The following is a 27,108-nucleotide window of genomic DNA, read 5'->3' as shown; positions in this document are numbered from 1 at the left end:
ATTTTAAATGAACAATTTTACAAGAAATGGTAAAACTATTTAGATCTTTTTACTTTTTAGAAAGAAGATGTTGAAGTGCAAGACTACACTCTTTCATAAAAATAGGATTCTTTAACTCTTTAAGTAGCATTTTTGGTATGGTTCTAGGTGTTGGTGATGCTACTTCAAAAGTTTATCTTTGATTTTTTTCTTCTTTTTTACATGGTTCATAATCATCATCTTCATTTTCCTCTTCAATCTCTTTCTTTTTAAGCTTCTTTTTTATTTCATCATCCATGGGCTCACCCAAATAAAGAACTTCCCTTAAAACTTTATTTAGCTCCTCCTTTTCTAGTGTAAAAATGCTATTAACTTGTTCTTTACCTTGTTTTTTTGGATTTTGCTTTATATTGCTTAGTAAAATTCTTTGAAGGTGATTTTTAAAGGCATTTGCAAGTTGAACTACTTGCACTTCTAAGTTCTTAATAGATGTTGCTTGGTTTTGCAAGATCTTAGTGAACATCTCTTTCAAAAATGGTTTATTTTCTTGGGATAGTGGAGGTGGATGGTATTATTGTGATACTAGTGGTTAGAAACCATGAGGGTTAATAGGTCTATTATAAAAATTAAAAGCTTGCCCTTGGTCATTACCACATAAAAAGTTAGGATGTTGCTTTCACCTTGATTGCAGGTATTAGAGTATGGGTTGAATTATTGCCTAGGTTGAGCAACATAATGGATAGGCTCTATTCTAATGGGACATCTTTTTAAAGTATGGTTCTTTTCACAATTATCACAAGAAATAAAAGGACTTTGAATGGCTTTAACAGGGCAAGGAAAAGGGTTAGATCCTAAGTTCTTAATCTTTTTGGCTAAGGCTAAAACTTGTGAAATCAAAGCAATTAAAGCATCAAGTTTATATATGCTAATAGGTTTTTTAGGTACAAACCTCTTATCAGTCCACTCACAATTATTCATGGCCATTTCTTCAATCAAGTCATATGATTCATCCATAGCCTTACTCATTAAAGCCACACCAATAGCAATATTTATGGTAGTCCTAGCTTGTCTCATTAACCTATTCTAAAAAATTTGAACTTGCAACCATTTGGACAAACCATGGTGAGGATACCTTCTTCAAAGCTCCTTGTAGCTCTCCCATGCATCAAATAGAAATTCAGCCTCAAATTACTTAAAAGATGCAATCTCATTGCATATCTTAGCTGTTATAGATGGAAAAAGAACCAAGTTAAAAATTTCTTAACTAAGCCATCCCCATTAGTAATCTAACCATAAGGTAGAGATACAAGTCAACTATTTGCTTTATCCCTGAAAGAAAAAAAAAATAATATTAGTCTAATGGCATCATCAGTAACACCATTTTGTTTAAAAGTATCACAAATCTCAAATAAATTAGTAAAATGAATATTGGGGTCATCATTAGGTAAGCCACAAAAATGAACATAGTTTTGAATCATATTGATAATTGATGGTTTCAATTCAAAACTGTTAGCCTGAATAGCCATCTTACCAATGCTCATTTGAAGACCATCTAATTGAAGGAAAGCATAGTCCCTAAGTGTTCTCTGATTTTCTTGTAATTGATCAACTATAGGTGAAACAAGAGTTATTTGCTTTTTACTTTTTTTTTTTTTTTATCTTTTTAAGTGTTTTCTCAGTCTTTTTTATCTAAAGGTACTAAATTAGAACTTTCAATCCTTGGCATAGAAAACAAGAATAACCAAATAGATTAAAAACAAGAAAAATAAAATCTAAGCTACAAGCAGAGTGATTAGTATTGATATTGCAACTACTTCTTCAAAAATTCCCTTACCACGGTGCCAAAAACTTGATAAGTAATCTACAATCACATTGAATCATACAAGTAATATAATAATAAGAAAAATATCATTCCTTCAGAGATTGTATATATGAAATGACATATACCAAAATTGTTTCCCTTAAGCTTATTCTTAGATAAATCAAATCAAAGATAAGGTAAACTAATCAAATAAAACCTAAAACATACAATACTAATATAAACCAATATGTAAGTAAACTAAGCAAGCTTCAAATAACTCAAAATAGCCAAAACCAAAACTGTAATATGCAATTCAATTAAAACCAAAATCAAATAAACATGACTCAACTAAATTGAAAACAATTAACTCAATTAAACAACTTTAACATGCAAATACTCAAAACATAACTAAATAATCCCTAAATAGCATAAATCGAATTCAATTAAACAATTAAACATGCATATTAAACTAAAAAGCAAAATCTAAACACTAATATAAACCCTAATAACAATAACCAAATAGACTTAAGCAAATAAACATGCAATATTGAACAAAAGAATTAAAACCAAATGCTATAGAATCAATTATGCAAAACCAAATATAAACCTAATGCAATTAACATGTAAATCATGCAATACTAATAAAACCAAAATTCTAAATATCTTTAAAACTATGCAATAAATTTAAATTAACCAATTAACATGCAATTAAATCAAATTAAAACAAAAAAAAATTAAACTAAACCGATATATGCAAATTAAAATTTGTAAACCCTAATCTCATGTAATTTCATGCAACCCTAATTAAAGAACCCTAGACCAAATTGAAATCAATATTAAAGATGCAATAATTAACTTAATATCAACCTAAAAACTAAAATAGAAATTGAATTAAAAAATAAACAATTAAATCAATAGAACATGCAACAAATCATGCAAATAAACTATATTTAAACCCTAAACATGCAATCAAACAACATAAGCGTAAATTGAATCAAATCCACTCTTAAACTCAATAACTGAAAGCTTTAAACAAGATTTAAATTGCAATTGAAAGATTTATACTAAAACAGAACATAAACCAAATGGATTGAACAATTATAAAGCAAGAATTACAAATTGCAAAAAGCAAGAATGCAAAACCGAAAGCAAAATTAATATTTAAACCAATATAAATAAAAACCAAATTGAAAAAGAACATAAAATAGAATTTAATTAATTGAAAACTTAAAAGGAATATGCATAAACTAATCTTAAAATCCAAAAAACTAAAAGAACAATAAATCTTTAACATCAAAAGTTTGAATGCTAAAGAAAACTTGGAAAACTTTAAAACAAGAAAGCTTAAAGATTGGTCTATCACCCTAGCCCCTTAGACCCTTGTTCTAAGACTTAATGATGTATTTATAGGCTTAAGAAAACCTTTATATGTTCGACCAAGCTAGATCTTTTAAGAGAGCTTGCACATTTTCGGTTGGATTAGGTTTCTTGAATGCAAGAATGCTTTTTGTAACTAACTTCAACAAGAATTCTTTAAAAAGAAAACTTGTAGACCATTCTTGTCTTTTAGATCTTATCTATCATTTAGCAATAAAAATCATGCATAAAAGAATGAATAACCAAATCTTGTATACCAAAGAAAGTGCATTTGGCTATGTTGTATAAACTTCTAGAAACTTAATTCAAAATGCTTCAATCTTGAACTCTTCTTGTAGTACACAGCTTGACTTGAATTCTTGAAGAAAACTAGAGTATCACTTCATATAGAACTCTTCCTTAATGTTGCTCATTCTATGCTCCTATTATAGCTTTATGCTAATCTTACTCCTAGCAGAATTAGCAATAACAAATTCTACTAAGAATAAGAAAACCAAATCCAAGTAGAAAAGTAAATAGAATTGTCACCTCATAATGCTATATCATCTTCCACGCCATTTTTCTTAATTAATAAGAAAAAACTCCATGCCCTGTCATCAAATAATGATTCCATACATGTGCACCTACATAAGCTACTATGGACTTAGATTCACTTAAAATTACAATTCTACCTTCATTAATTGCTTAAATTATCAACTTGAATCTTGCATGAATTTTTTTTATCTTTATTCAAGATTGTATCAATTTAACTTCTCTAAATTCCACAAAACCATTTTTGAACATCTTCCCATTATTTAACTCTAAGATTTCTAAAAAACACAAGAATATAACAAGAATATTCCAAGATTCCATTATGCATCAAGAATTATCCAAAAATCTTCAAGAAACACCGAGATTTACTAAGATTCATTCTTTTTTTTAAAAGAACACAAAATAAAATTTTCAACCATTTAGGAGTAAAAAGAACATTTTACTAAAAACTAAGAACAAATCAACCAATTAAGCTTTAAAAACAAGCCTTCATAACTCTATTTTATAGAGTTATGAGTTTTTCTTAGGATTTGAAAAAAGATTTTAAAAGGAAAAAAGGTAGGAAAAAATGAAGAGGTTCAAGAAGAGAGTTGTGTAAGGTTTTAGTTGGAGGCTAATTTTTTTTTCTTTAGGTTTGGGTTTTAGTGTTTTTCAATAAAAAAAAGGATAAGGTTTAAAGAAAATTTTTAATGGTGGTATGGTTAAAATTGTCAGTGATGTAGGTCACGCCTCACAACAATAAAGAGATTTTGAGAAACCAAAAACCATGGGAAGAAAGAACAAAAAAAAAGGAAAAACATATCTAAATTTTAACTGGTTTGGATGACAACAGAGGGTTTTTTAGAGACTTAGAGTTTTGGATTTTGGCTTTAGATCTTGGCTAATCCATGGCTTTTTAGGAAAATTTATTTAGAAGCAAGGAAAGAAGAGACTAAGAGAAATTAATGATGAAAATTTGGGCAAAATGAACATTAACCAGCGATGATAAAAGGTTGCCAACGATGACATCGATAACATGAGCGAAAGCTGGAAATCCTAATGAGAAAAGGTCTATTTTAGATCGAAAAAGGAAAAAAGGAGAAAGAGAAGACAAATGAAAAAAAAAAAAAATAAAAGGAAAAAATAATTATTTATAAGAAAAAAGAAATAATATTTTTAGAATTCCTAAATGTTTTAGTTTCTTTTTTTAAAATGACATATGGCAATCAAATTACTACTACATTACTACCACATGACAGCCTCTTGTCATCCACATCAGTGTTGACTACTACATTAGTTTTATTTTAATGGTGTAAAGAGAGTGGGGCAACTTAATAGATGAAAATGAAGTTTAAGTACCGATTTAAAATGTTTTTTAGTTTAGATTCTACATTAAAACAAATATAGTAATTAAAAGGCCTATTTAAAGTAAGTATTATCCTTAAAAAAATACAAATCCAATATATTTTTTAGTCTAAAGCTTCACGTACAATGCACCTACATTTATAAATTGTAAAAAACATGATAGGAAACTAGAAAGTAGTAATAGTAATAAAAAAAAATAGAATATAAAAAAAGGTTCTCTTTGCACCCCAAAAACTACTTAATACACCCCCAAAAATTTTATTACAAAATTAATTTTTAATGAAATTATTTAAATACCCATTAGTAAATTATCTATTAATCTTTCACACCCTTTCTTTTTCTTTTTTTTTTTTTTCTCTTCTTCTCATTTCCAAACTAGCACCACTAGCTTTCTTCTCACCCTAAACCCTACAAAAAATCAAATTTTTTTCTGAATGGGTTTTATCGAAAATGAATTTTTGAAAGAATGTGAATGTGGCCAGACTTACATATCCAAAATGGAATAGTAAGTTTTAGAAATTCATTTTTGAAAAAACAAGTTATTTGTTGAAAAATGATTCCAAAAGTGAACAACAGTTATTGAATATTCATTTCTGAAAACTTTTTCAATGTACCAAAAATGCATTTTCAAATAATAATGCAAGATCCAAAATACATTTATGAAAGTATTTTTTTTTCAAAATTATGATTTTGTTTAATTTCCATAAGTAAAGTAGTTCTTGATTCAACTCCTAACGGTAATTCTTCTTAGGAACTTATGAATGTACTCTCTGTCAGTCCATTTGGGCTTATGTAGAATGAAATGGTTAGGTAGTGCTTAAACATACCTTTTCTATATAGCACTTTACCATTACTGATAGTGAGTTTTTTATTGTTAAGAAATATTGCTTTGTAAAGCCAGTTTCAAGAATAACCTAATTGATTGTCGTGTGATCTTGTATTTGAAAGAGAGGAAAGTGAATAGGTTAACAAAGCAAGTTAAGAAAAGCTAATGCATTCAACATCTAGTTGGAATAACAAAGTGATTGAATAAAAGGTAGTTCAATCAACATGTGATTAGGATAAAAAAGCCATTAAGGGAAAGCCAGTCTAGTCGACGTTTGGTTGGGTTTCTTTAATTGTTGCAGGCTAGACTAAGGATGAGTCACCTATAATGCATAGTCTTGGGATCAACAAAAGTATTGTTCATTGTAGGTGACTTTTGTTGGTCTCAAGAACTATTCATTATAAGTGACTTTTATTGGTACTCAAGAAAAGTCAGTTCAGTCCCAAGAACTTTTGGTCCTAACAAAAATCACCTATAATGAACAATCTTTGAAGATCTATAATAAAATTTGTAATAAATTTTAGCTTTGAAAATCTGAGAGATTTGCATGAACAATCTTTGGTACCAGTTCTTGTTGATTATTTCATGATTCTTTTAACCATTAAGATCTGGAAAACTTTTTCAATATACCAAAATCTATTTTCAAAAATTTTTAATATTTTTTGAAAATGAATGTTTATAAGCCTTTAAGAGCTTTAATAACTTTCAGAAACCTTTAGGAGCTTTAAAAACTTTCAAAAATTTATTTTTGAAAGTTTTAAATCACACCAAATATTTCAACATGAAATCTTACGAAAGTAAATACGAAATTAAATAAAAAAGTAAAAAGAACAAACAATTTACCTCTAATTTTATGCTTTCAACTTCAAATGCATGAAATTTCCTTCAAATTTGGCTTAGTTTGGCGCTTTAAATCCTAAAGTTTACGATTTAGGTTTGAGGTGTGAGGAAAAAGAGATGAGGTGTTTGGGTTTGAAGGAAATTTGTATTTTTGGTGTAAAGTGTGAGAGAAATTCTAAATGCAATCCAATTTTTGTACTATACACCCTACCTTTTTTAAAAAAAAATTTTTATAAGTGAAATTATTAAAATACTATTCTTACAAACTTTATAACTTTCAAAAATCTATTTTACAAAAAGTCATAACACCTATCAAAAATGCATTTTTGAGAAGTTATAACACTTCTAAAAAATACATTTTCGAAAGTGTTAAAAGTGAAATCTTATGAAAAATTTAAAAAAAAAAATTATTAAAATTATTTGTAAATAAATGTAATAAAAAAATTATTAAAAAATAAATTTTAAAATTAACAAAAAAAGTTATTTTTACAATTTTCATTTTAAAGAAAAATTTTCATTTTAAAGAAAAAATATCTTATGAGAGCTTAATTAAATTAAAGATAAAATAGCAAATCTTTTTTTTATAAATTTGAAATTTATTATTTTTTAATAAATATTTTTTATCAATTATTAAAATTTTATAATAACTTTAATTAAACTGAACTACTTGAAAAAAATCTCTCTATTTACTTATTACAATAGGTTTTTCTAATTAAAATATTAAATTTTGATAAAATTATATAGTATTCAGTAATATTAATTATACTAACTCCTTATTCTTGAGCATGTAATGCTGATTAAGAAAATCTCCAACTTCGAGTTAAGTTCCTAATTTAACTCAACCAATTGTGCTTTCATTGACTAATGGGTTCAAGACTTAGTTTGAATTTTTCACAACCAAGACGATGATTATCTTTATTAAAATTTCAAGATATTTAATTAGCTCAAAAACATTGATATTTTTTATACATTTCTACAATTAAAATATTAAAAGTAATTTTGTATTAATTTTAAAATTTTTTATTTTTAATAGTAACTTTTTTATTACGATAATTTATAAATAATTTTAACAAAACTTCATTTCTTATAATTTTTTTTATAAAATTTGGCTAATTCACTTTCACAAATATATTTTTGAGAAATCTTATGATTTCTCAAAAATATATTTTTGAAAAGTGTTATAATTTTTTAAAATTAATAAATATTTAAATAATTATAAAAATAATATTTAAATAATTTCACTTATAAAAAATATTTTTTAAAAAATTGAGGTGCGGAGGACAAAAAAAAGTGAGATCCATTTAAAAACTTTCAAGATGCGAGGAATAAAAACTAAGATATTAAAAATAGAATGATGCGTTGAGTAAATGTTGGCGGTGCCAACACGAGCCCTCCCTATAAAATGCCAAGCCCAAAGTCCAGATCCCCAAATTCTATTTTTTCCAGTGAAATCCCTAGATACCTTGGCTAAATGGCGCAACTCGAAGCATTAGATGAGTCGAAGAAGAAGAAAGGAAATCATGGGTCAACCAAGTTGTTCGTAATGGTGGACTACATTTTCCTCTTCGTCTTCTTCGGTTTCCTCACTTTCATTCTTTTCAAGATGCTTCATTTCTTTTGATTATTCATCTCACACTTTTCTTTCTTTTATTAAATACCCATTTAGCCATTTCTTTTATAGTTTTTTTATTTCATAATCTTTCCTTGCCCATTTTATGAATTGCAACTGTTTCACTCTTTTCTTCAGGATAATTCTTTACATGTCAGTTTAAAGTTCCAAAGATGGGGACATTTTCAAACATCGGTTTGTTCCAGAGATTATGTTCTTTAATTATTCTGAATCATTGGTACAATTATGTTATCTTTCTTCAAATATAAGTTCGATTTAGAACATAACAATGACAAGATTTTTCCGCAATTCTTGGCTGAAAATTACGTGAGCAATGACAATTTGGGACGAAATTATTAGAAAATTATTTTCATTCGCTGCTTATTCTTTATCTTCGAATAATTATGTCCAATTTTTTGTGCTTTTTTATTTGTTTCAGGGGAATGATGAATGTAATTTCAGTCAGTGGTCCTGCGAATAAGTTAGATTTAATTGTTTCAAAACCGCCTAATGTTCATTCAATTATGGTATATATTTTGAGTTAAAATGAAATGTTAACAATTATTTTTTTAATTCGAATTATAGATTGATGTTTCTGATGAATCGATGGTGGTTGTCTGATCAAATGCACATTTATTTCACTCCCTCCAAGTACTTCAAATTTTATTCTTATAGAAGATTTCTTCATGTGGAACTAGTAGTTAGCTTTCTTGATGTTGCAGCTAAGCACTCCTTTTAACAATTTACTTGATTTGAAAGGTGGAGGCAAAAGAACAGTTGAAAGGAACCAAATGACTGATCTGCTTTAAGTGGACTATGTATGTACTTGTATTTTTCTTCATGATGTTCCCTTTTTTCCTCTTTTGGGTACATTGATCTATCAATTGTCTGTTTGAAGGCTTGAGGAGGGTCTAACTGTTTCTTCATTGTCAATGATTAGCGACTTTGCATTTTCTTCAGCTGTCCCTTTTGAAATGGCTTTGCTTCATTTTTGCTTACTGACAGTGGTTAGCACTCTTAAATTTGAAAGCATTCTGATCTACAAGTGATTAACATTTCAGTTATTGACAAGGAAAAGAATGTTCTAGGGCTATGAATATTTTTAAATACCACCATTTATCCTATCTCATTGCAGTTAATGAACTACCAGTAGCTGAGCATACTTTTTGGAGAATATTAAGTTCCTTCCTTTCCCTCTCAATCGACACATTTGAGTACATTGATGCTGACCAATGGTACTGCTCACCGCCGAATCATCCTTGACATTTCAAATGACCAAATCAGTATATTTAAGCCTGCAAAGTAAGAGGCAGGTTCAGCCGTAGGATCTAAAATGATCAAATAAGAAAGCAGGGTAATAGGCGTGGACCATAATTAATTTGGAAATTGAAATGTATGATTGCTTGGCAACAAATAATTATCCTAGTGGAAAATGCAAAGAAGGCTCTGGACCCAATGGAAATGACAACTAAAACGCTTACATCTAGCACGTATTGTTTTATCCTGAAACAAAAAGAATTACAAATCCTAGGCTGGGCTAAAAAGACAAACTCGAATTCATATCACGTTAAACACTTGAATACACTGGACTGGACTGAACACAAGGGGACACCAAAAGACCGCATCTAGATCTAATTGCCTTTAGTCTCTAATTGATTGAAAGGTTCATAGCCAAGTATGCTCAAGGATGTCTGTGTTTTCCTTCACCTTCAGCACCATAGCCAGGAATTGGCACCTCAAAACCAGGGTTTGGAACAAATGTGTCATCACCACCATGAATATTGCCAGTTCCACCAGTTCTGCCACCAATGTTGCCACCAGCGCTGCCAGTGTATCGATTGTGAGGTTTGAAAACTGTTGGCAGCATCACTCGTCCAATGCGTGGAATGAGCACGCTGTGATCATGTTCAATCAGCCACTCCGGCTGTTTCATTTGAGCATCATTCAATTTATCTTGGGATGTCACGTGTTGCAACTGCTTGCCCTGCAATAGCAAACAGATGCTAATGAGGAAAACTCGAGCAAGAAGCAAGGAACTAATTTTGTAAGCCATTACCAGAGAAGTATCGAGAGTAAACAGTCAAGAGACAGGATTGGTTCTGGGATGGTGCAAAGGGGGAAGAGAATAACACTTCTTATAGTTATAAGCGAGGTTTAAGTAAGTTGGTTGATCATTTGGCTGTGAGTTAAAGGAGGTTCCATTGTGAAATACTATTGAAGGAGACGTTGCTAAAAACAGAAAACAGCATGTAATTATGTAGCATGCATAGGAAGGTTAGGTGGCTTAGGTGTTGTCGAGCTGGGTGCCATTTTGCCGTGAGTCGTGAGATTTTCCTCTTAAAAGCTATTGCCAGTGCATAATAGTATGTATAAGCCTTTTTCCTAAACAAAGCATCCGTTCCTTCAGTAGCTGACAAAAGCTGAAGAATTCGAGATGGGTTGGCGCTTTTTCTAGTAAAAAGCCGTTTAAAAGCAAATTTTTGCTTCTACTTCATTGACTTTCTATTTCATAGCTATAATTTGATTATTCTCATTTCTGTCTGTTGAAGTGAATATATACTTTATCAGAATCATTCTCGACAACGTCAAGTTATTTTTATTGCCTGCATTTGGCGTTCCCTAATTGGAGCGTCTTTGTGTTATGGTGACATACAAATTAATGTCAGAAAAAGTTAAACGCCACCAACTAAACAAGGAGGCAATGAATATATTCAATGCGTGTAAAAATCTTGGTGAGATGAACATTCTCTATTGATTTACCGAAGTAATGCTGATTTAACTTGCACTTACTATGATTTTAGTTTTTACCCATAATTCAGTTAAAAAGACTCAACTGAACAAAACCCGGTTCGCTATACTTAATTTTTCTTTTCAATATATACTAGAGTATTGTGAAGTCCATAAACCAATATATGCAACTGTTAAGATTGGACAGTTCGAATTTTCTAAAACATTAATTAAACCCATCATGAATTGTGCTTTTCTTCTTATGATTCAGTATGCTTCAAGATACTGATGGAAATTGCAGAACCTCCCCTATTTGAGTCAGTGAAATAAATGCAATAAATTTAGTGGCAGAGGGTTTAAATCAGCTATAATTGGTCAGCGCCTGTATGTAGGACAACCATGTGAATCGTGATGCACCTCGTTGAAAAAAAACAGTAGCCTAAAGTTCATCTCATCTACATCTGAATATGCTCTCCGTCTGAGTACCTTTTGGGTTGAAATATCTTCAACGTCCCAATGCCCAAGAAATGTCAGTAGTTGATCATCCAAATTAGTCAACTAGTTCAACTCATCATTGCACGGTGTGGCTTTGAAGAAATTTTCAAAATATGAATTAATCATTCTTTCTTTATCCATTTCATATTTTTGGCTGAGATTAGAGAAGGCAGGGCTAGAAGGCGCTAGGAGCAGAAATCCACATTTAGACCGCATGCAGTTCAGTTTTCTATCTGGCTTTAACCATGGGTAATACAAACTGATTGATCGCCTCCAGAATTTGGATAATTTAAAGGGAGTGGAATCATATTTTGCAGAACTGTACCGATCAAGTGCAACAACTTCGACGGGGCTTTTCATTTTTCCTAAAATCTTCGGTGCAATACAAACAGAACAAATTGCTGTGGCAATGGATTCACTTGCACAATATCACCAATTCACAAGGACTTTCCTTGGATCTAATGTAGGCTAGAAAGCCAAAATATTACAACAAAACCAGTCCAGTTTCGTACCAGGCAATACGAAATTTATGGGTTTGGCCTTTCCTCGGAAAACCTTGGAAGTTGGACAAGTGAGTTCACTCGTGTGACACCTTCCAAGCCTGACCAGTTTTGATCTTCACCTGCAACTGTATCGACATTTCCTTCAAATCCTGGTGGTTGTCTTCCGTAACTATCACTTTCTTCTGATGATCTAACGGTAAAATTCCTCTGCAAAGATGGCTCCGACTTCTGGCCATCGTCAGATTCAACTGCATTACCAGAATGATTACTCTGAAGGGTTGCAGAAGAAAAGCCCTGTTCCTCGTAATCTGATTCTGAGTCCATTTTCCCATCTAAAAATAAGCAAACAACAGCACAATCATCCATCTTTGATGTAGGGTACTTTAATTTCCATTCATGTGCAGCTGAGTCGACCAAAATCCTGGCAGCTGATGACCGGGTAGGCGCTGAGGATACAATCTCAACCACCTCTTCATTGCTCAATACATCCCAAACCTGAAATAAAAATGTTAATGTTAAGGAGAAAAATCTAATTATCTTACTTTTTGCCTTATCATGGCAAGCCTGCATTTCTTGAAGAGGCCTTATTCAACAATCGCTATGAGCCATGGACCATGCAACTCAAAAAGACACTGATTTGCTCCTTTGGATTAATTTTATCATAGTTCTTTCCTGCAGCGGTTGCCAGTGGATGGTAAAAGTTTTGTATTGATCTTTTATTCTACCCTTTTATGTGTTGAAGCATTTATAAAATTTTTATTGTAACATGCGAGATAAATACAGCCCAAGTCGCCTGAGAATTACCATGCACTATATTGTGATATATAAATACACTGTTTAATGTATGTACTCATTTTGATCTACATTGGTGACTCTGTGTTTAAATTTTGATTCTTTAAGTAAGCCACTCTTGTTCTGTCTGCAACTCTTTTATGCATTTGAGCTTCCTTTTTTTAACTTTATAGTATTTAACATACAGCAGAAAATGTTCTGGTCAACCCTCAATAAACCAAAGATATTGGAACAAAATTCACATATAACAAATAAATGGATAATCAGAGTTGAAAAAATTACCCCATCTGACGCAAGGACAATAAATTGATCTCTCTCCGTAAGGAAACGGTGGGAAAATTCAGGTATAGAGATAACACCATATTCCTTCAAACAAAAATCCCCAAAAGCTCGAGCCATTGCTAGCCCAGGTGCATCATCAAATGGCAACCATACTCTAGGAACTTCAGGTTCATCTTGCAATGCAAAGACCCTACCTTTGCACCTTTTAATCCTTTCAGCTTCCCCTGAAGCATTTAAATTTAGCATTTAGTATGTTATATCCGTTTAAGTATGCCCACAAGGTAAAGAAAAAATTTGTTTGAGATGTACTAGGTAAATCAGGCTTCAGATCAACTGTCAATTGGATTGCCACCATTGAATCATTGCTGTCTTTAGATCCCATAATTGCTCGAGAATCCCCAATATATCCCATGAAAAGATTGGAACCCTAAAATAGTAAAATCAACCCACATGAATTAGATGAAAGCAAGAAAAAACGAAGATGATGAGAAGCACGCAGTGCTTCTGTCATACCTGTTTCACTATAGTGACAGCAGTGCTACCACTACAGAAGCAGTCCAAATTAGGATGGGACCTCAACTCTTTATCCATGGCCTTGTATGACTTCATGAATGATTCCCTCCATAAAGAATTTAATCGGTCCTCGTCAGCAGAGCCATCCCTCTCAGAATCTCCACCATCTGATTTCTTCGAATTCCCCTTGAAACATTTACGGCCTGACCCATTTTGCCTTGACTGATAAGAATGCATAGAGGAGAGCAACTTAAGGGGCAGGACATCTCTCACTTTGCGAGCAACGAGGTGACCATGTGGACCATGGCCATCAAAAACACCACAAAAAGTCACATCTTCTGACATGAAATCCTACAGGAATTTTAATTTTATCAATGTCGTTGAGCTGGTAACATCAAAATATAAACGAATCTCAGAATTAAAGGATCTCAAATTCAAATTAACATCTAGAACATACTTCCCATACAATCATGGCATCCTGATTTATTCCCTTGCGACCCTGCTGAGTGAATATGCAAGAACTTCTGCTCTTTCCATTTGTGAAAATCCGATTGGGTAACGAGGGTAAATGCTGCAATCCAACAACACGATCTGAGAATGTTCTCTTGGTTCTCTTCTGCCCACAATATCCAATTTCAAAACACGTAGGAGAAACTGCCTCCCCACGGCTCCTGGTACTGCAGGTACTCCGACTACTAGTGGAGACACAACACCCCATTTCCTCAGCTCCAGTAAGAAGACATTTGATGAAGTTTAAAGGACAAGGTTCCTCCTTGAGCCAGAACAGATCTCACGTGAAATTATATGAAGTTGCTGGAATGGTCAACCAAGCCAAATACTATCACACCAAGGATTCCCACACATCAGATCACAGGCTACTTTACACCTCAATTTACAAAACTGGGAATCTTTAAAACTCAGGTCAAATATAATCCATTAAGGGTTCCGTAGATCGATGACAAAACCAGCTGAACAAAAGAAGAGGATATTAGTTAATTGATTTGTTTATTCCCCAGTTCCAGGTATGGCTGCATGTAAAAAAATCTATAAAATTGAACAAAATGCATATAAAAATCTTCCATGTGACACCAGAATATAATATACTTAAAGTCTGTCCTAATAGTTTGTCATTGATAAGAAACACATTGATACAATTCAGTTGGTGAGACCTTATGTAATTGGTCCACAAACTACTTATAGAAAAAGGAAAGGTGGTAAAGACAGAAAATCAGCAAACCAAGGAGCATATAAACCAGGAATAAACCACAAAACAAGAACCAATGTCTTGTTTTTGAACAATTAAAGTAAACAATTTATTTTCCCTAGCGGCATTTTCAATTACAATGAAAACCCATTTGCATTTTCAAACAAAGAACAAAGAAAAAAAGGTAAATCCAACAAGATCTTACTTAACAAACATCAAGCAAACCTCTCATTCACAGAAGCCTATAAAAAAAACAAAGTCCTTTTTTTAATCTCCATGGCACATTTATGGTTGGAAATTACGAGTAGTATTGCTGGAGTGAGATATTGCGGAGAAAACAAAAATTAAAAGCATTGAAATTTGAAGATCATGCTTGAAGGTTACCTTCTCTTTGTTAACAAAGACAACTCAGAAGAGAGATCACAAAGACTAAGGGCTAGCTGAAAAAACGTACTAAAGGAAAAGCAATTACACGCTAGGAACCAAATATTAGATTATTGAAAATTTTACTTAAATGGGGCCAAAAAAAAAAAAAAACTGAGCCTAATGAAGCTTGAAATAAAGAATGGAATCAGGAGAAAACCAAGAAAGATAAAGTTAAAAACTAGAGGAAAAGAAAAGACGAAGCTGATTTTAGTTTTCTCAGACCAAACAGAGCGTAAAACTCTTTTAGAGAGACAAAGGAAAGGGAAGAAAATCGTTTCAAAATTTGAATAGTGAGTTGGGGAAAAACCAAAAGGAGATTAAGCAAAAACGGAAAAAGCAGAAAAAGATGAAACAAAATAATGGTTTTGTCAAAAACAGAATCAAGAGAAAACAAAAAAGAGAACAATAGAGATCAAATATTACATAAATAACAGAACAGAAAAATCAAATTCACTGTTCTGTTAAATCAAAAATAAGATAAAATAAAATAAAATGCAGAGATAAAGCAGAATTGAAAGTTGAGACTTCCACTCTTAGAAATTCAAAAATAAAAATCTTTCTTCTTTTCTTTTTTCTTTGTTTTGTGCTTTTACCTCAAGTTTTCAGAAGAGAGGAAAAAGGATCTTACAAGCTTACAACAAGCTAGAGGCTTTGTTGCATGGCTAATGTTTTAGTTTAGCTAAATAAACGGTCCAAAGAGTACCCAGGAACAAAAACGTAGTTGACAGACGAAATTCAGTGAATGACAAGTGTTTAATGTTATCATTTAGCAAAGACATAAACCAAAACGAAAGAAAGTACCTTTGTTGTTTGCAAAATTTCACTTTCTTTGGAAGTAGCAGAAGCAGAGCACCAGACTTGAGAGAGAGAGAGAGAGAGAGAGACGGAAGAGAGGTGATAATAATTGCTAGGAGTAAGCGCAGGAAAGTGGGTGATTCATTAATTGCAAAAGAAGAGCAAGCCAAAATGGAGAGAGAAAGAGAAAGTCTTTGTAGTCACTGGTTCGCGAGATTATTACGATTTTTTTTTGTTAGGTTTATACGTGACGGTGTATAATTTTAGAAAAATTATTTTATATATATAGTGTAAGTTTTTAATTTTATAAATAAAATTAAAATAATAATATGTTTTTTTAATTAACTTTTTTTATTTTTTAAAATTATATGTGTTATTATCTTAATTTTGTTTGTAAAATTTAAAATTTTATTTTTAGTATATTAAATAATTTTTTATAATTTTATATATTATTAATGAATCAAATTATTTTATTTTATTAATAAAATAAATAAAATAATAATATTATAAATTTTTTTAAAATATTAATTTTTATATATTTATTTTAAAAATTAATATTAACTTATTAATAGAATAATATCTTTTAATTTTTTAATAATATATAAAATTTTACATTGTACATTAAGTATAAACTTCTGTTTTTTTTGGTTTTTTGGGTTTGATTTTGCCTAGTTGCCCTGGAGCGAAGGGGGTGGAAATTTCAAACAAGGACATGGGAAAGCGAAAGAACATGGAAATGTGGATTTGATGTGGGCGGCAGCAGCCAGGCAGGGAAGTTTGTGAGGTTGGGGAACTTTGGGCTTTGGTTTTGATTTGTCACCGCAGCTATACTCTCCGACTCGAAATCATGCACAATCTATCTCCTAACACACTTCCCCCACGTTCTTGTTTTTTTTTTTTTGCGCGCATGCCAAACAATTTTCTCAACTTCCTTTAACCCTTTAATCAACGACTAGATCTATCTAAGGTACCAGTTGTCTCTTTTTAAGTTCAAAAGCTCTTAATGAAATTTGAGAGGATTTGATATAAATTTTAAGAGTTATATCAAAATTTGGATGAAATTTAAGTAAGATTCTATATTGATTTTTAAACTTAAAAAAATTTTAATCGAATTATCAATTATCTAAATATATGTCCATATGATTTCTTCGTTTGTTAAATCATCTAAATTGACAATAAATTTTATGTGACATGACAGATAATTTTTCAAATTTTATTACGTGAAATTTTTTTATTATTTGAACAGTTTATGTGAAATTTTTTAATGATTTTTAAATAAATCATAAAACAAAAAAGACAAAAGATTAAAAAATTAAACTTTGACTACACATCATGCATTTTCCATTAAAGCCCTCATTGAACTTGAAAGAGAATCTGATTCAATCATCTTCAAAGACCCATATCTCTTTACTCTTTCTTGATACCTTGTTAAGCTCAAAACCTTTATCGAAACCCTTAAAAGGACTCATGGTTACAGTCTCAAAAACTTTTTGACTCGTCAAGTCTCAACTCATTTTATCTCTTGCGTCGCTGGTTCAATTGAGTACGGGATTCAAGTCTAGATTGATCATGTGAGCATCGAGAGCTTGATAAAGGGTTTGAAAAATCCATGGAAGAATGAGGACGAGTTAGTTCGATTACTCGCTCAATTCAAAGATCGAGTCTCATAAGAGTTTAATTACAAGTTACAGAATTAGTCCTAAAATTAAAAGCCTTTTCGAAGGCTTTTGATTTTACAGTTAGTCCTTAACGACCCGAATTGTAGAAAATAGATTCGAGAAGACGCACCATTTTGTATAGCCGCCCATTGCCTAAAAGTTTTATGTAAGCTTATTAAGTTTACTAAATCTCTCTTTGTGAACGAAATTGTCAGTAATGAAAAAATTTTCAAAATTTTATCTTTGTTGGAATCTAAAAATTTGTACATGAAAGTTTTAGCTTTTGATTGCATTTTTGAAATTGGTTACTTTGGATGCAAAAAAGCTATAAAAGCACTACTTAGATAATAAGGAAAGTGAGGAGAAGAAACTTGTGGCCTTTGATAAAGATTTGGACATGAAAGTTTTGGCATTTGATAACGAAACTTATGGAGTTACAAAGGTTAGAACTTGGTGGGGATTTGATTGAGATGGAAAAGTTTGGTGATGAAAATGAAGAGAATGGGAAGAAAAAAAGAGAACGATGAGAAAAAACAAGTTTTGGTCTTTCTCCATGTAATATGTTCAGACCTTTGAAAAATTCCACATAATACAAATTTGGATGATTATGTGTCATGCCACATAGGATTTACTATCAATTTAGACAGTCCAATAGACGAAACACATTTAGACAATTAAGAACTCAATTAAAACTTTTCAAAGTTTAAGAACCAATATCAAATCTACTCCAAAGTTTAGAGACTACACATATTATTAACTCAAATTTTAAGCTTGTAAAATAACTTTAGATTAAAATGTTAGATTAGTTTAAAAAGCAAGCTAGATTTTAGACACAACACTTAAGATTCAAGTCTGATTTGAAATATATTTATAATTATATTATATAAAATTAAATATATAATTAAATAATGTATGTATTCGTAGTAATATCATGTATCTACATGTATTTATTCTATTCAATAAATTAAATTAACAAAGTTGTTTTCTTAGAATTTATTTTTCATAGTTAATATTTATTATGAAAAATATTTTATTTTTTAAATTTGAAATATGAACGGAGTTGGATGAATCTGAACAATTACTTTTAAAAAAGAGCTTGGCTTGTGTGACAAAATTATACTCATATTTCGGGCCAAATCGAACCTAGATAAGCCTAAAGCTTGTTAATATCATGCCTAGGTCCTACCCAAGTTCATCCTAACTTGATTCATAAACAAGTCTATCCAAGTTTTTAGTCATAAACAATATTTATTTATATATGTGAATAAGAGGAATAATGATTTAGATCAGATTAGATTAAGTTTGATTTTTTGGATAATGCATAATATTATAATTTTTAAAAATTCAATTCGAATCCGAATTGATCTTTCATTTAAACTGATCTGAATTAAACTGAATTTTACCAATTCAATTCGGTTGTTTTTGAAATTTAATTTTTGTCTTTATATATTATTTTAATATTAATTTTTAATATATTTAAACAGATTTTGATATAAAATAATTATTTTTATTTTATAAAAATTTAAAATATCTAAAATAATTTAATATATTTTATTTAAAATTTAAAATAATTATATAATTTGGTTGAGTTTTTTTTTCTATTTTCACTTTCTTATCCGAAAACTAACATATATTTAATATATGAACTTAATTCGAACTGAATAAGAAAAAAATTGATCTGAATCGAATCGAAACTATAATTTTGAATCAATTTTCTTGATTTTTTCTTACGTCTATCTATGAATGATATTAGAATTAATAATTTGTATATTTGTATAATATGTGTTATATTTTATATGAAAATTATATATTACAATTTGTGCTGTAGACACCCATCTGTGTCCGAGGTCAATCGGACCGTGTCCGGAGTCAATTGCACTGTGTTTTATTATTATCATATCATTATTATTATTAGTATATTGTATATTGTATATTATTATTATTATTATTATTATTATTTACTTTATTTTTCTTCATTTTCCTTTCTTCCAATTGGTTATTGTAGATTTAGGAAACTGACAATCTGATTTCAATTAATCCGATCAAAAAGTTGTAATTCAGTATCCAAATCAAAGGCTTTTAGTTTCACCCAAAAATGTTGCTAGGAATCTTACTCGAGCAGAATCAATCCAGGCTTGAATCTTATGATTGAAATCTGTCCAATCCCTAAATTCGCACTGGACACTGTCTATAAATGGGACCAACATCACATAGTACTAGAGGTGGATTTCGGAAGGGACGGTGGACTTTAGGCGAAACAGGCTAAGGGTCTTAAAATTTTGGGAAATTTTTCCGGGAGCTAGTTTATGGAATTTTTGGTTAGGAATTTAGGATTTGAGTGGAAATTTATGGGTTTAGATTTAGGTTTTTGGAGTTTGATTTAAGTTGTTGGAAAATTCCTAAAGGAATTTGGAAAAATCTAGGTTTTTTAGGAATTTTTGGAAAAAAAAACTAGGTTTTTGGAGAAGAACACTTGAATTTGTCGATGAATTTTTTGGTAGAAATTTAAATTTTTCTACCAAATTCTAGCTAATTTTTCAAAAGTCAATGACAAACCCAATTTTTGGTTGAAATTTTAGAGAAATTCTAAAGAAAAAGGAAGAGAGTTTTTGGCCTAAAGAAAGAAAAGGCAGGGAAATTCTAAGGCAAAACGGAGAAGATAACATTTATAAGGACCTAAAATGAAGTTGTTTTGGATAGCCCAGGATCCACACGTGACCCATCAACCCACATGTTGACCTACGCTCTGACTCGACCCGAATTGCAGATTTTCTTTTTTTTTATTTTTATTTCATTTTTTATTTTATTTTCTTTTTATATATTTACCCTATATTTTGATTTTGATTATTTTATTTTATTTTTAGTTTCTATTTATTTTATTGATTTTATTGTTCATTTACTTTTATTAAGTAATTAAACATTTTGCAAAAAATAAAAAAACTTTTTCTTTTCTGAAAACAAAAAATAATAATAAAAATAATAATAAATACAATAATAAAAAAATTTAAAAAGGTAAAAATCCTTACAAAATAAATTCATGAATTCTACTCAACTATTAGAGAATTTTCTTGAATTTAAAATTTATAGAATCCACTAAACTATTGAAAAATTTTATATATCATTTTTTTAAAATATATATATATAATAATAAATAATTTTATCTTCCAAACGATTGGAAGATAGTTTTTTAAATTAAGTTTTACGAAACTATTAGGAGATTTAATGAAATCCTCAAAATTTTTATAAATCTATTTACAATAAAATTTCACCAAACTAGATATGCTTTAAAATAAGTCATATCAAACTATTGGGAGATTTTATTGATTTTTTTCGAAAAAAAAACCTTAATAAATTCGATGATGAAGCCTCTTCAAGGTGAGACATTAGTCCTTATAAATGCTCTTGATGTGAGAGAATTATTTTAAATTGCTACCAAACTATTGGGATAATTTTAAGACTAATTTTTAATATTTAATATTTTGGTAAAAGCATAAACATTTTTTTGTTTGGATAATTTAGAATCAAACTGGTACCATCTTTTGATAGGCACGTGAGGATGCCATAACTTTCTTACACGTAACCACACTTCTGAACCTAAAATTTGGTTTTACAGACTAGAATCTATTTTAAGTAGCCAATCACACCTTAATAAAAAAGATTGATGATAACTCATTTAATCTATGTCTAATGATAGGTCCATAGATCTATACGTTATGATAGTTTGACGACTCCACTGGAGACATTGAAAGTCGAGCCAATAAATGATTCCTTATTATCCAAGCCTTGCTTAATAAATTTGGGATTGTTTTCTCTTTTTCCTATTTACTTCCTTTTTATACTTGTTTAGTTATTTATTTATTATATATATCTATTATTCATTCACATGTACATAACATAAAGCTCTCCACGAGCTTTACTCTCAGGAGGGAGTGAAATACTTATGCCCTCATGAGATTTGATGTCTCCGTATAGGCTTACGAAATACTCTCACTCAAATTAAACCCTTTCCACTTGAAGCTTATGATGGGTAAGGATCGAGGTGTCTTACTAGTCTGTAATGGACAACAATGTAATGAACAATTTGGGAACTTTTTAGAATTTATCTACACCACATATAGTTAATTTTAAGAGCATAACCATAGGTAGAGCCATGTCTTTCCATCGTTTATAGTTAAACCAAAATTTAGGATCATGTTGTTATTTTACTTTACTTTATAATGTTTATTCTTTATTTTATTTATTGAGGTGCCTAATTGATTTCTTGTCTTCTTTTTATTTCTTTTCTTTTTGTGCATATTCATAAACATGCATACAGATTATATATTATACTTACTAACCCTTTTCTTTTTATTGTGTATGCATACATCCATGCATCATTGCACTTATTTTCATGTATAAGGTTCCATAAACATCATTCTAATTTTGCATCATAATTGTGGGAAATCAACGTTTAAGGATAGCTCAACACCAGTACTACACTCAAGTCAAAGCCAGAAAAATGAAACAAAATAATGCAAACCATGCCGAAAGACTAGAAAAAGCTTAGTAAGTAATTGAAATGAAACTAAGTAGGATCCTTGATGCTCTAAAAAAGATGAGCAAAAAAAAAAAATATGGAAGAAGATATTTCACATGACGTCACTGAATCACTATATCCACCAGGTTTTGATTCACATTAGACCCAAACCATTCTAAACTTGTAGCCATAATAGACTACTGGGAATGTTTGGAGTTACACTAGTCTTATCTTTGTTAAAAAGGCAGATGAGCCCATTCGAATCCTTAAATTGGATGAGATAAAAAAAGAAGTGAAGTTGCATATAGCTAATCCTTCGAAGACTTTAAGACCAATCAAGCCATGAGCATAATTGAAGAAAAATTATGGGCTGTAAAAGATATTGATTTTTACGGATCCATAAATGCTGCCAAACTTTATCTGATTTCAAATGTTGTAATTCCCTCAAAATTCAAGATACTAAATTTTAAAAAGTACGATGGTACCAAGTGCCCCATTACATACATCATAATATACTATCGTAAAATGGCAGTATATGCTAACAATGAGAAACTGCTAATGCATAAGGTGTTATATTTAGTTGGATAAAACCTGTATTAAGTCATAGAGGGATTTAACTTGATCCTTCATTAACCAACACTGCCAATTTATAATTATAACCTCGGATCACCTTTCATTGTAGGGAATAAAGAAGAAAACATCTGAGTTTTTCAAAAAATATGCCCAAAAATGGTGAGATATAGCTACTCAAGTCCAACTACCCTTAACTAAAAAAGAAACGACAGTTTTATTTATAAGCACTTTGAAATCGCCCTATTATGAATAGATGATAGAGAACACAATAAAAAACTTTGCTGATATGGTAATCTCAAGGGAAATTATTGAAAATACCATCAAGAATGGTAAGCTTGATGAGAGAAAGATCGATAGCGATAAGAAAGGTGAGATGCCTAAAAAAGAAAAAAAATGAAGCCCAAGCAATGAGTTTTGAATAGCAACAATCTAGAAGTTATGCTCCATATTCACCATTTGTTCATCTTGCTTACTATCTAACAACCAATAATATTGCACAAGTTCCTTACTAGCCTTATTTCTCAACCATGAACAATATTGTTGTAAGTCTTTATCAACTTATATATGGGTCTAATCTTGTTACTACACCAATTTTAAGGTTTAACAATCAAGCGAATGATTTAAGAAGATTCAGAGGCAATCAAGAGAGAGCTCATATTGATCCTATCTCCATAACCTATACTGAATTATTATCAAAATTGATAAAAAATAACCTAGTATCCTCAGTCTTATTGGAACCATTAAAGCCATCTTATCCTAAATAGTCCAATGTTAATGCCACATGTGACTACCATAATAGAAATATAGGTCATTCCATAAAAACCTGCCCAACTTTCAAGCATAAGATGCAAAATTTGATTCAAGCAGGCTTGATGAGCTTCAATGAATCAAGGGAGCTGAATATCCATAAAGACCCTTTGTCCAATCATTCAGGACATTACTTTGAGAAAATTTATTAAAACTAATTATCATCTTAGAATGTTTGGTGAATATGGATTTCTTTTATGAACTTGGATTTTATCTTATTTTTCATCATAAAAGTGACAGATATGATGATTTTCATGACATTCTTTTTTTGTGTAAATCACCATTATTTGCTTTTACCTTCTTATACCTTTTTTCATATATATTCTTTAATTCTAAATAATAAATGTTTAGACAGTCATGATGATAATTCAAGGTTTGATTTTGAAAACATCATTCATGATGATTTGATTGATAAATTTGAGATTGTTGATTCATTGGGACTATTGAAAAAATATAACTTTAGTGAAAATTTGGCTTATTGAAAGGTGAAAATAATGCAACACATGATCTTCGCGACTGTTCACTCACAAATTTATTCTTGACCAATAAATGTTATCCATTGAGAGTATTCATGACTGAAATGAGAAATGATCATCTTTCTTTTATCCTTTAAAAAAAATAAACAAAAAAAATCTTTTACTACCCTATCTGAGTCGGTTGAAAGTTTCTTTTAAAAAACCCTAACTAAGGATCACCCCCACACTAGGAGGCAAAGCCGAAAAGTCTATTTACCCTTAGTAATTTCAGGGACCAAGCCCTTTGGTTTCTCTTAAAAAAGAAAAGAAAAAAGAAGAAGAAAAATAAAATTGATGGGGCAAAATGCCAATGTGCTTCACCAATAAAAAAATAAAAAATAAAATAAAATAAGAGAAAAGAAAAATGAAAGAGAAATTGATGAGGTAAAATGCCAATGTGCCCTACATGAAGAAATGATCCCTGGTTTGATTACCCCACAAAATACAATTTGGGCCTATTTTATCCATTTCTTTGGCAACCTTTAACCTAGCCTACCTTACATCCCTTAAAAATTTATTTTGATCAAGCATGAATACTTGATTTGGAGAATCATGAATTGAATTAGGGTAGATTTGCCATTGGATTATTTGAAGCTTTGAATGAAGTGTCATTGATGGATCAATGGATGAGTGAAAAAAGGTATGCAAAAAAAAGAGAAAAAATTAAAAAAAAAGTAAAAGTAAAAAAAAAAAAAAGAAAGAAAAAGAGAAAAAAGAGGAAACTTAGATTGAAAACCCAAAATGGTAATTTAAGTAAAGATGAAAACTCAAAAAATTCATGTGAGGATCCTAGGAATAAAGATGATGATTGGCTCAAAGATTGAAGATATGTATTTTTAAAAGATGATCCTGAATTTGAGTTTAAAATTGTCTGAACAATTGTTATTTTGAATGTTAATATCCTATTTGAATAAATCAAAGCATTTTGCTTTTGTTCACCTTTGAATTGATTTTGACCCTACTTTTTGTTCTTTCAATAATAAAGATCTATTTTTGTTAGCCTTCACCAAATGAGCATTCCTTTAATGAATCAAAGAAATGTATCATGTCTGTCACTGATTTGAATGATGGCAAATAAAGGAATGATATTTTTCATAAAGAGTTTTCCATTCTTTTGAAAGAAATCTAAGATAAGATAAATGAAAAAAACATGAAAAAATTATTTACATTGGGGTAATCAAGGCGACCCAGTGATGAATTCAGTAATAGATTGGGTGACACAACCTGTGAATTGTGACCAAATGAGAAGAATGACATGGATCAACTGATAAAATTTATTTTGAGATTATTAATACTTAAGAGCTAAGAAAAATTGGTGGAGTTTTGAGAACTTTGTCACCCAATTGAAATTTCATGACATTAGCATTATATACATCATAGATAAGATGTGCATTTGTAGTGTCATATTATCACTTATCACTCATTTTAATCTTGGTTTAGTCTAGATCATTTTTTTGACTTGCGATATAATCCTGATCATTTATTTTTTACCTCGACTAAGTCTTGGTTACTTTATCTTCAAACTCACGACATCGTCCCAACCATTCATCTACGATCTCGACTCAGTCATGATCACTTTCTGACTCACAGCATCATCCTAGTCATCCGATATTGGTTCAGTCCAGATCATTTTCTTGATTCGTGTTATCATTTTGGTTATTCATTTTCGACCTCGACTCGATCTTGGTCGCTTCATTTTTAAACTCGCGGTTCAATCCTGATCACTCATTTCAATCTCAGTTTAATTTAGATCATTTTTTTATCTTTGTAAAACTTGAAATCTTTACAAATCTAGAACCTTTACGAAGCTTGAAATTTTGAGAATCTTTCTTTCTTATGAATCTAAAAGTCCTTGCAAACTTGAAATCTTTACGAATCTAAAACCTTTGCGAAACTTAGAATCTTACAAATATTTTTTTCCTGTAAATCTAAAAGTCTTTGCAAAACTAAAATCTATGCAAATCTAGAACCTCTGTGAAACTTGAAATCTTACGAACCTTCCATTCTTATGAATCTAAAAACCTTTACAAATCTTGAATCTTTGCGATTTTGTTAAACTTAGAATATTAAGATCTTTTAACTTTTGTTATGAAACCTCACAAATTTTTTAATGTCCAAATTATGAATCTTTGGATTTAGAGTAAAATTTTGAACTTTATTTTTTAGACCTACAGTTCAATCTTGGTCACTCATTTTGATCTCGACTCAATCCAAATCATTATATCTTTTTAACTCTCAGTTTCATTCTAGTCATTCGATCTTGACTCAATCCAGATCATTTTTCTGACTCGCGACTTCATCCCTATCATTCATTTTCATCCTTAACTTGGTCTTGATCACTTTGTCTTTAGATTCACAATTTCAACCCGATCTTTTGATTTTGGCTTAGTCCAGATCATATTCCTGACTTCTTAATATCAGCTTAATCCAAATCATCTTCCTGACTTTTTTATTTTGATCATTTTTCTAACTTACGGCTCAGTCCTATCATTTTAATTTGTTGCTTTAACTGTTGGAATAAAATGGGTGTCTAGGACTTTGCATCATCTCTGTCAATAGGAATATACAAAAAGAGGCAACTATAGACACCCATTTGTGTTTGTAGTCAATTAGACCGTATCCGAAGTCAACTACACTGTGTTTTATTATTATTATTATTATTATTATTATTATTATTATTATTATTATTATTAGTACATTGTATAGTATTATATCATTATCATTATTTTTGTTGTTGTTGTTGTTGTTATTATTATTATTATTATTATTATTATTATTTATTTTATTTTATTTTTCTTCATTTCCTTTATTCCAACTTGTAATCGTAGATTTAGGAAATTGACAATTTGATTTCAATTAATCTGATCAAAAAGTTGTAATTTAGTATCCAAATAAAAGGTTTAAGTTTCATCTAAAAATGTTACCAGGAATCTTACTCGGACATAATCAATCCAGGCTTGAATCTTAGGATTGGATTATGTCTGATCCCTAAATT

At 30.3% G+C, this 27,108-nt stretch overlaps 2 protein-coding genes and 1 non-coding gene across 3 annotated transcripts; 1 reads left to right on the top strand and 2 right to left on the bottom strand.

Moving 5' to 3' along the window:
- The first annotated feature begins 1,093 nt into the window (after nucleotides 1–1,093).
- On the top strand, nucleotides 1,094–1,197 carry LOC149518879 (small nucleolar RNA R71). Its single transcript, XR_016342519.1, has one exon. It is a non-coding gene; the product is annotated as a small nucleolar RNA R71 (small nucleolar RNA).
- Nucleotides 1,198–8,541: 7,344 nt separating this feature from the next.
- On the bottom strand, nucleotides 8,542–10,899 carry LOC111282522 (putative cell wall protein). Its single transcript, XM_089761493.1, has one exon. It carries the CDS (start codon nucleotides 10,358–10,360, stop codon nucleotides 9,989–9,991), a length of 372 nt encoding a protein of 123 aa, XP_089617619.1. The 5' UTR covers nucleotides 10,361–10,899; the 3' UTR covers nucleotides 8,542–9,988.
- A 963-nt stretch (nucleotides 10,900–11,862) lies between these two features.
- LOC111282973 (putative protein phosphatase 2C 52) lies at nucleotides 11,863–16,261 on the bottom strand. The gene is given in 7 exon segments (XM_022871296.2): nucleotides 11,863–12,070; nucleotides 12,072–12,527; nucleotides 13,107–13,330; nucleotides 13,416–13,533; nucleotides 13,620–13,970; nucleotides 14,077–14,587; nucleotides 16,051–16,261. Coding segments are annotated over 6 exon segments (1,467 nt in total). The 5' UTR covers nucleotides 14,338–14,587; nucleotides 16,051–16,261; the 3' UTR covers nucleotides 11,863–12,013.
- Nucleotides 16,262–27,108: the final 10,847 nt, after the last annotated feature.

This window comes from Durio zibethinus, chromosome 5 (assembly GCF_047325235.1).
Source record: "Durio zibethinus cultivar Kanyao isolate XHJ-2024 chromosome 5, ASM4732523v1, whole genome shotgun sequence".
Classification (NCBI taxonomy): domain Eukaryota; kingdom Viridiplantae; phylum Streptophyta; class Magnoliopsida; order Malvales; family Malvaceae; genus Durio; species Durio zibethinus.
This window is presented reverse-complemented; position numbering and strand designations above follow the sequence as displayed.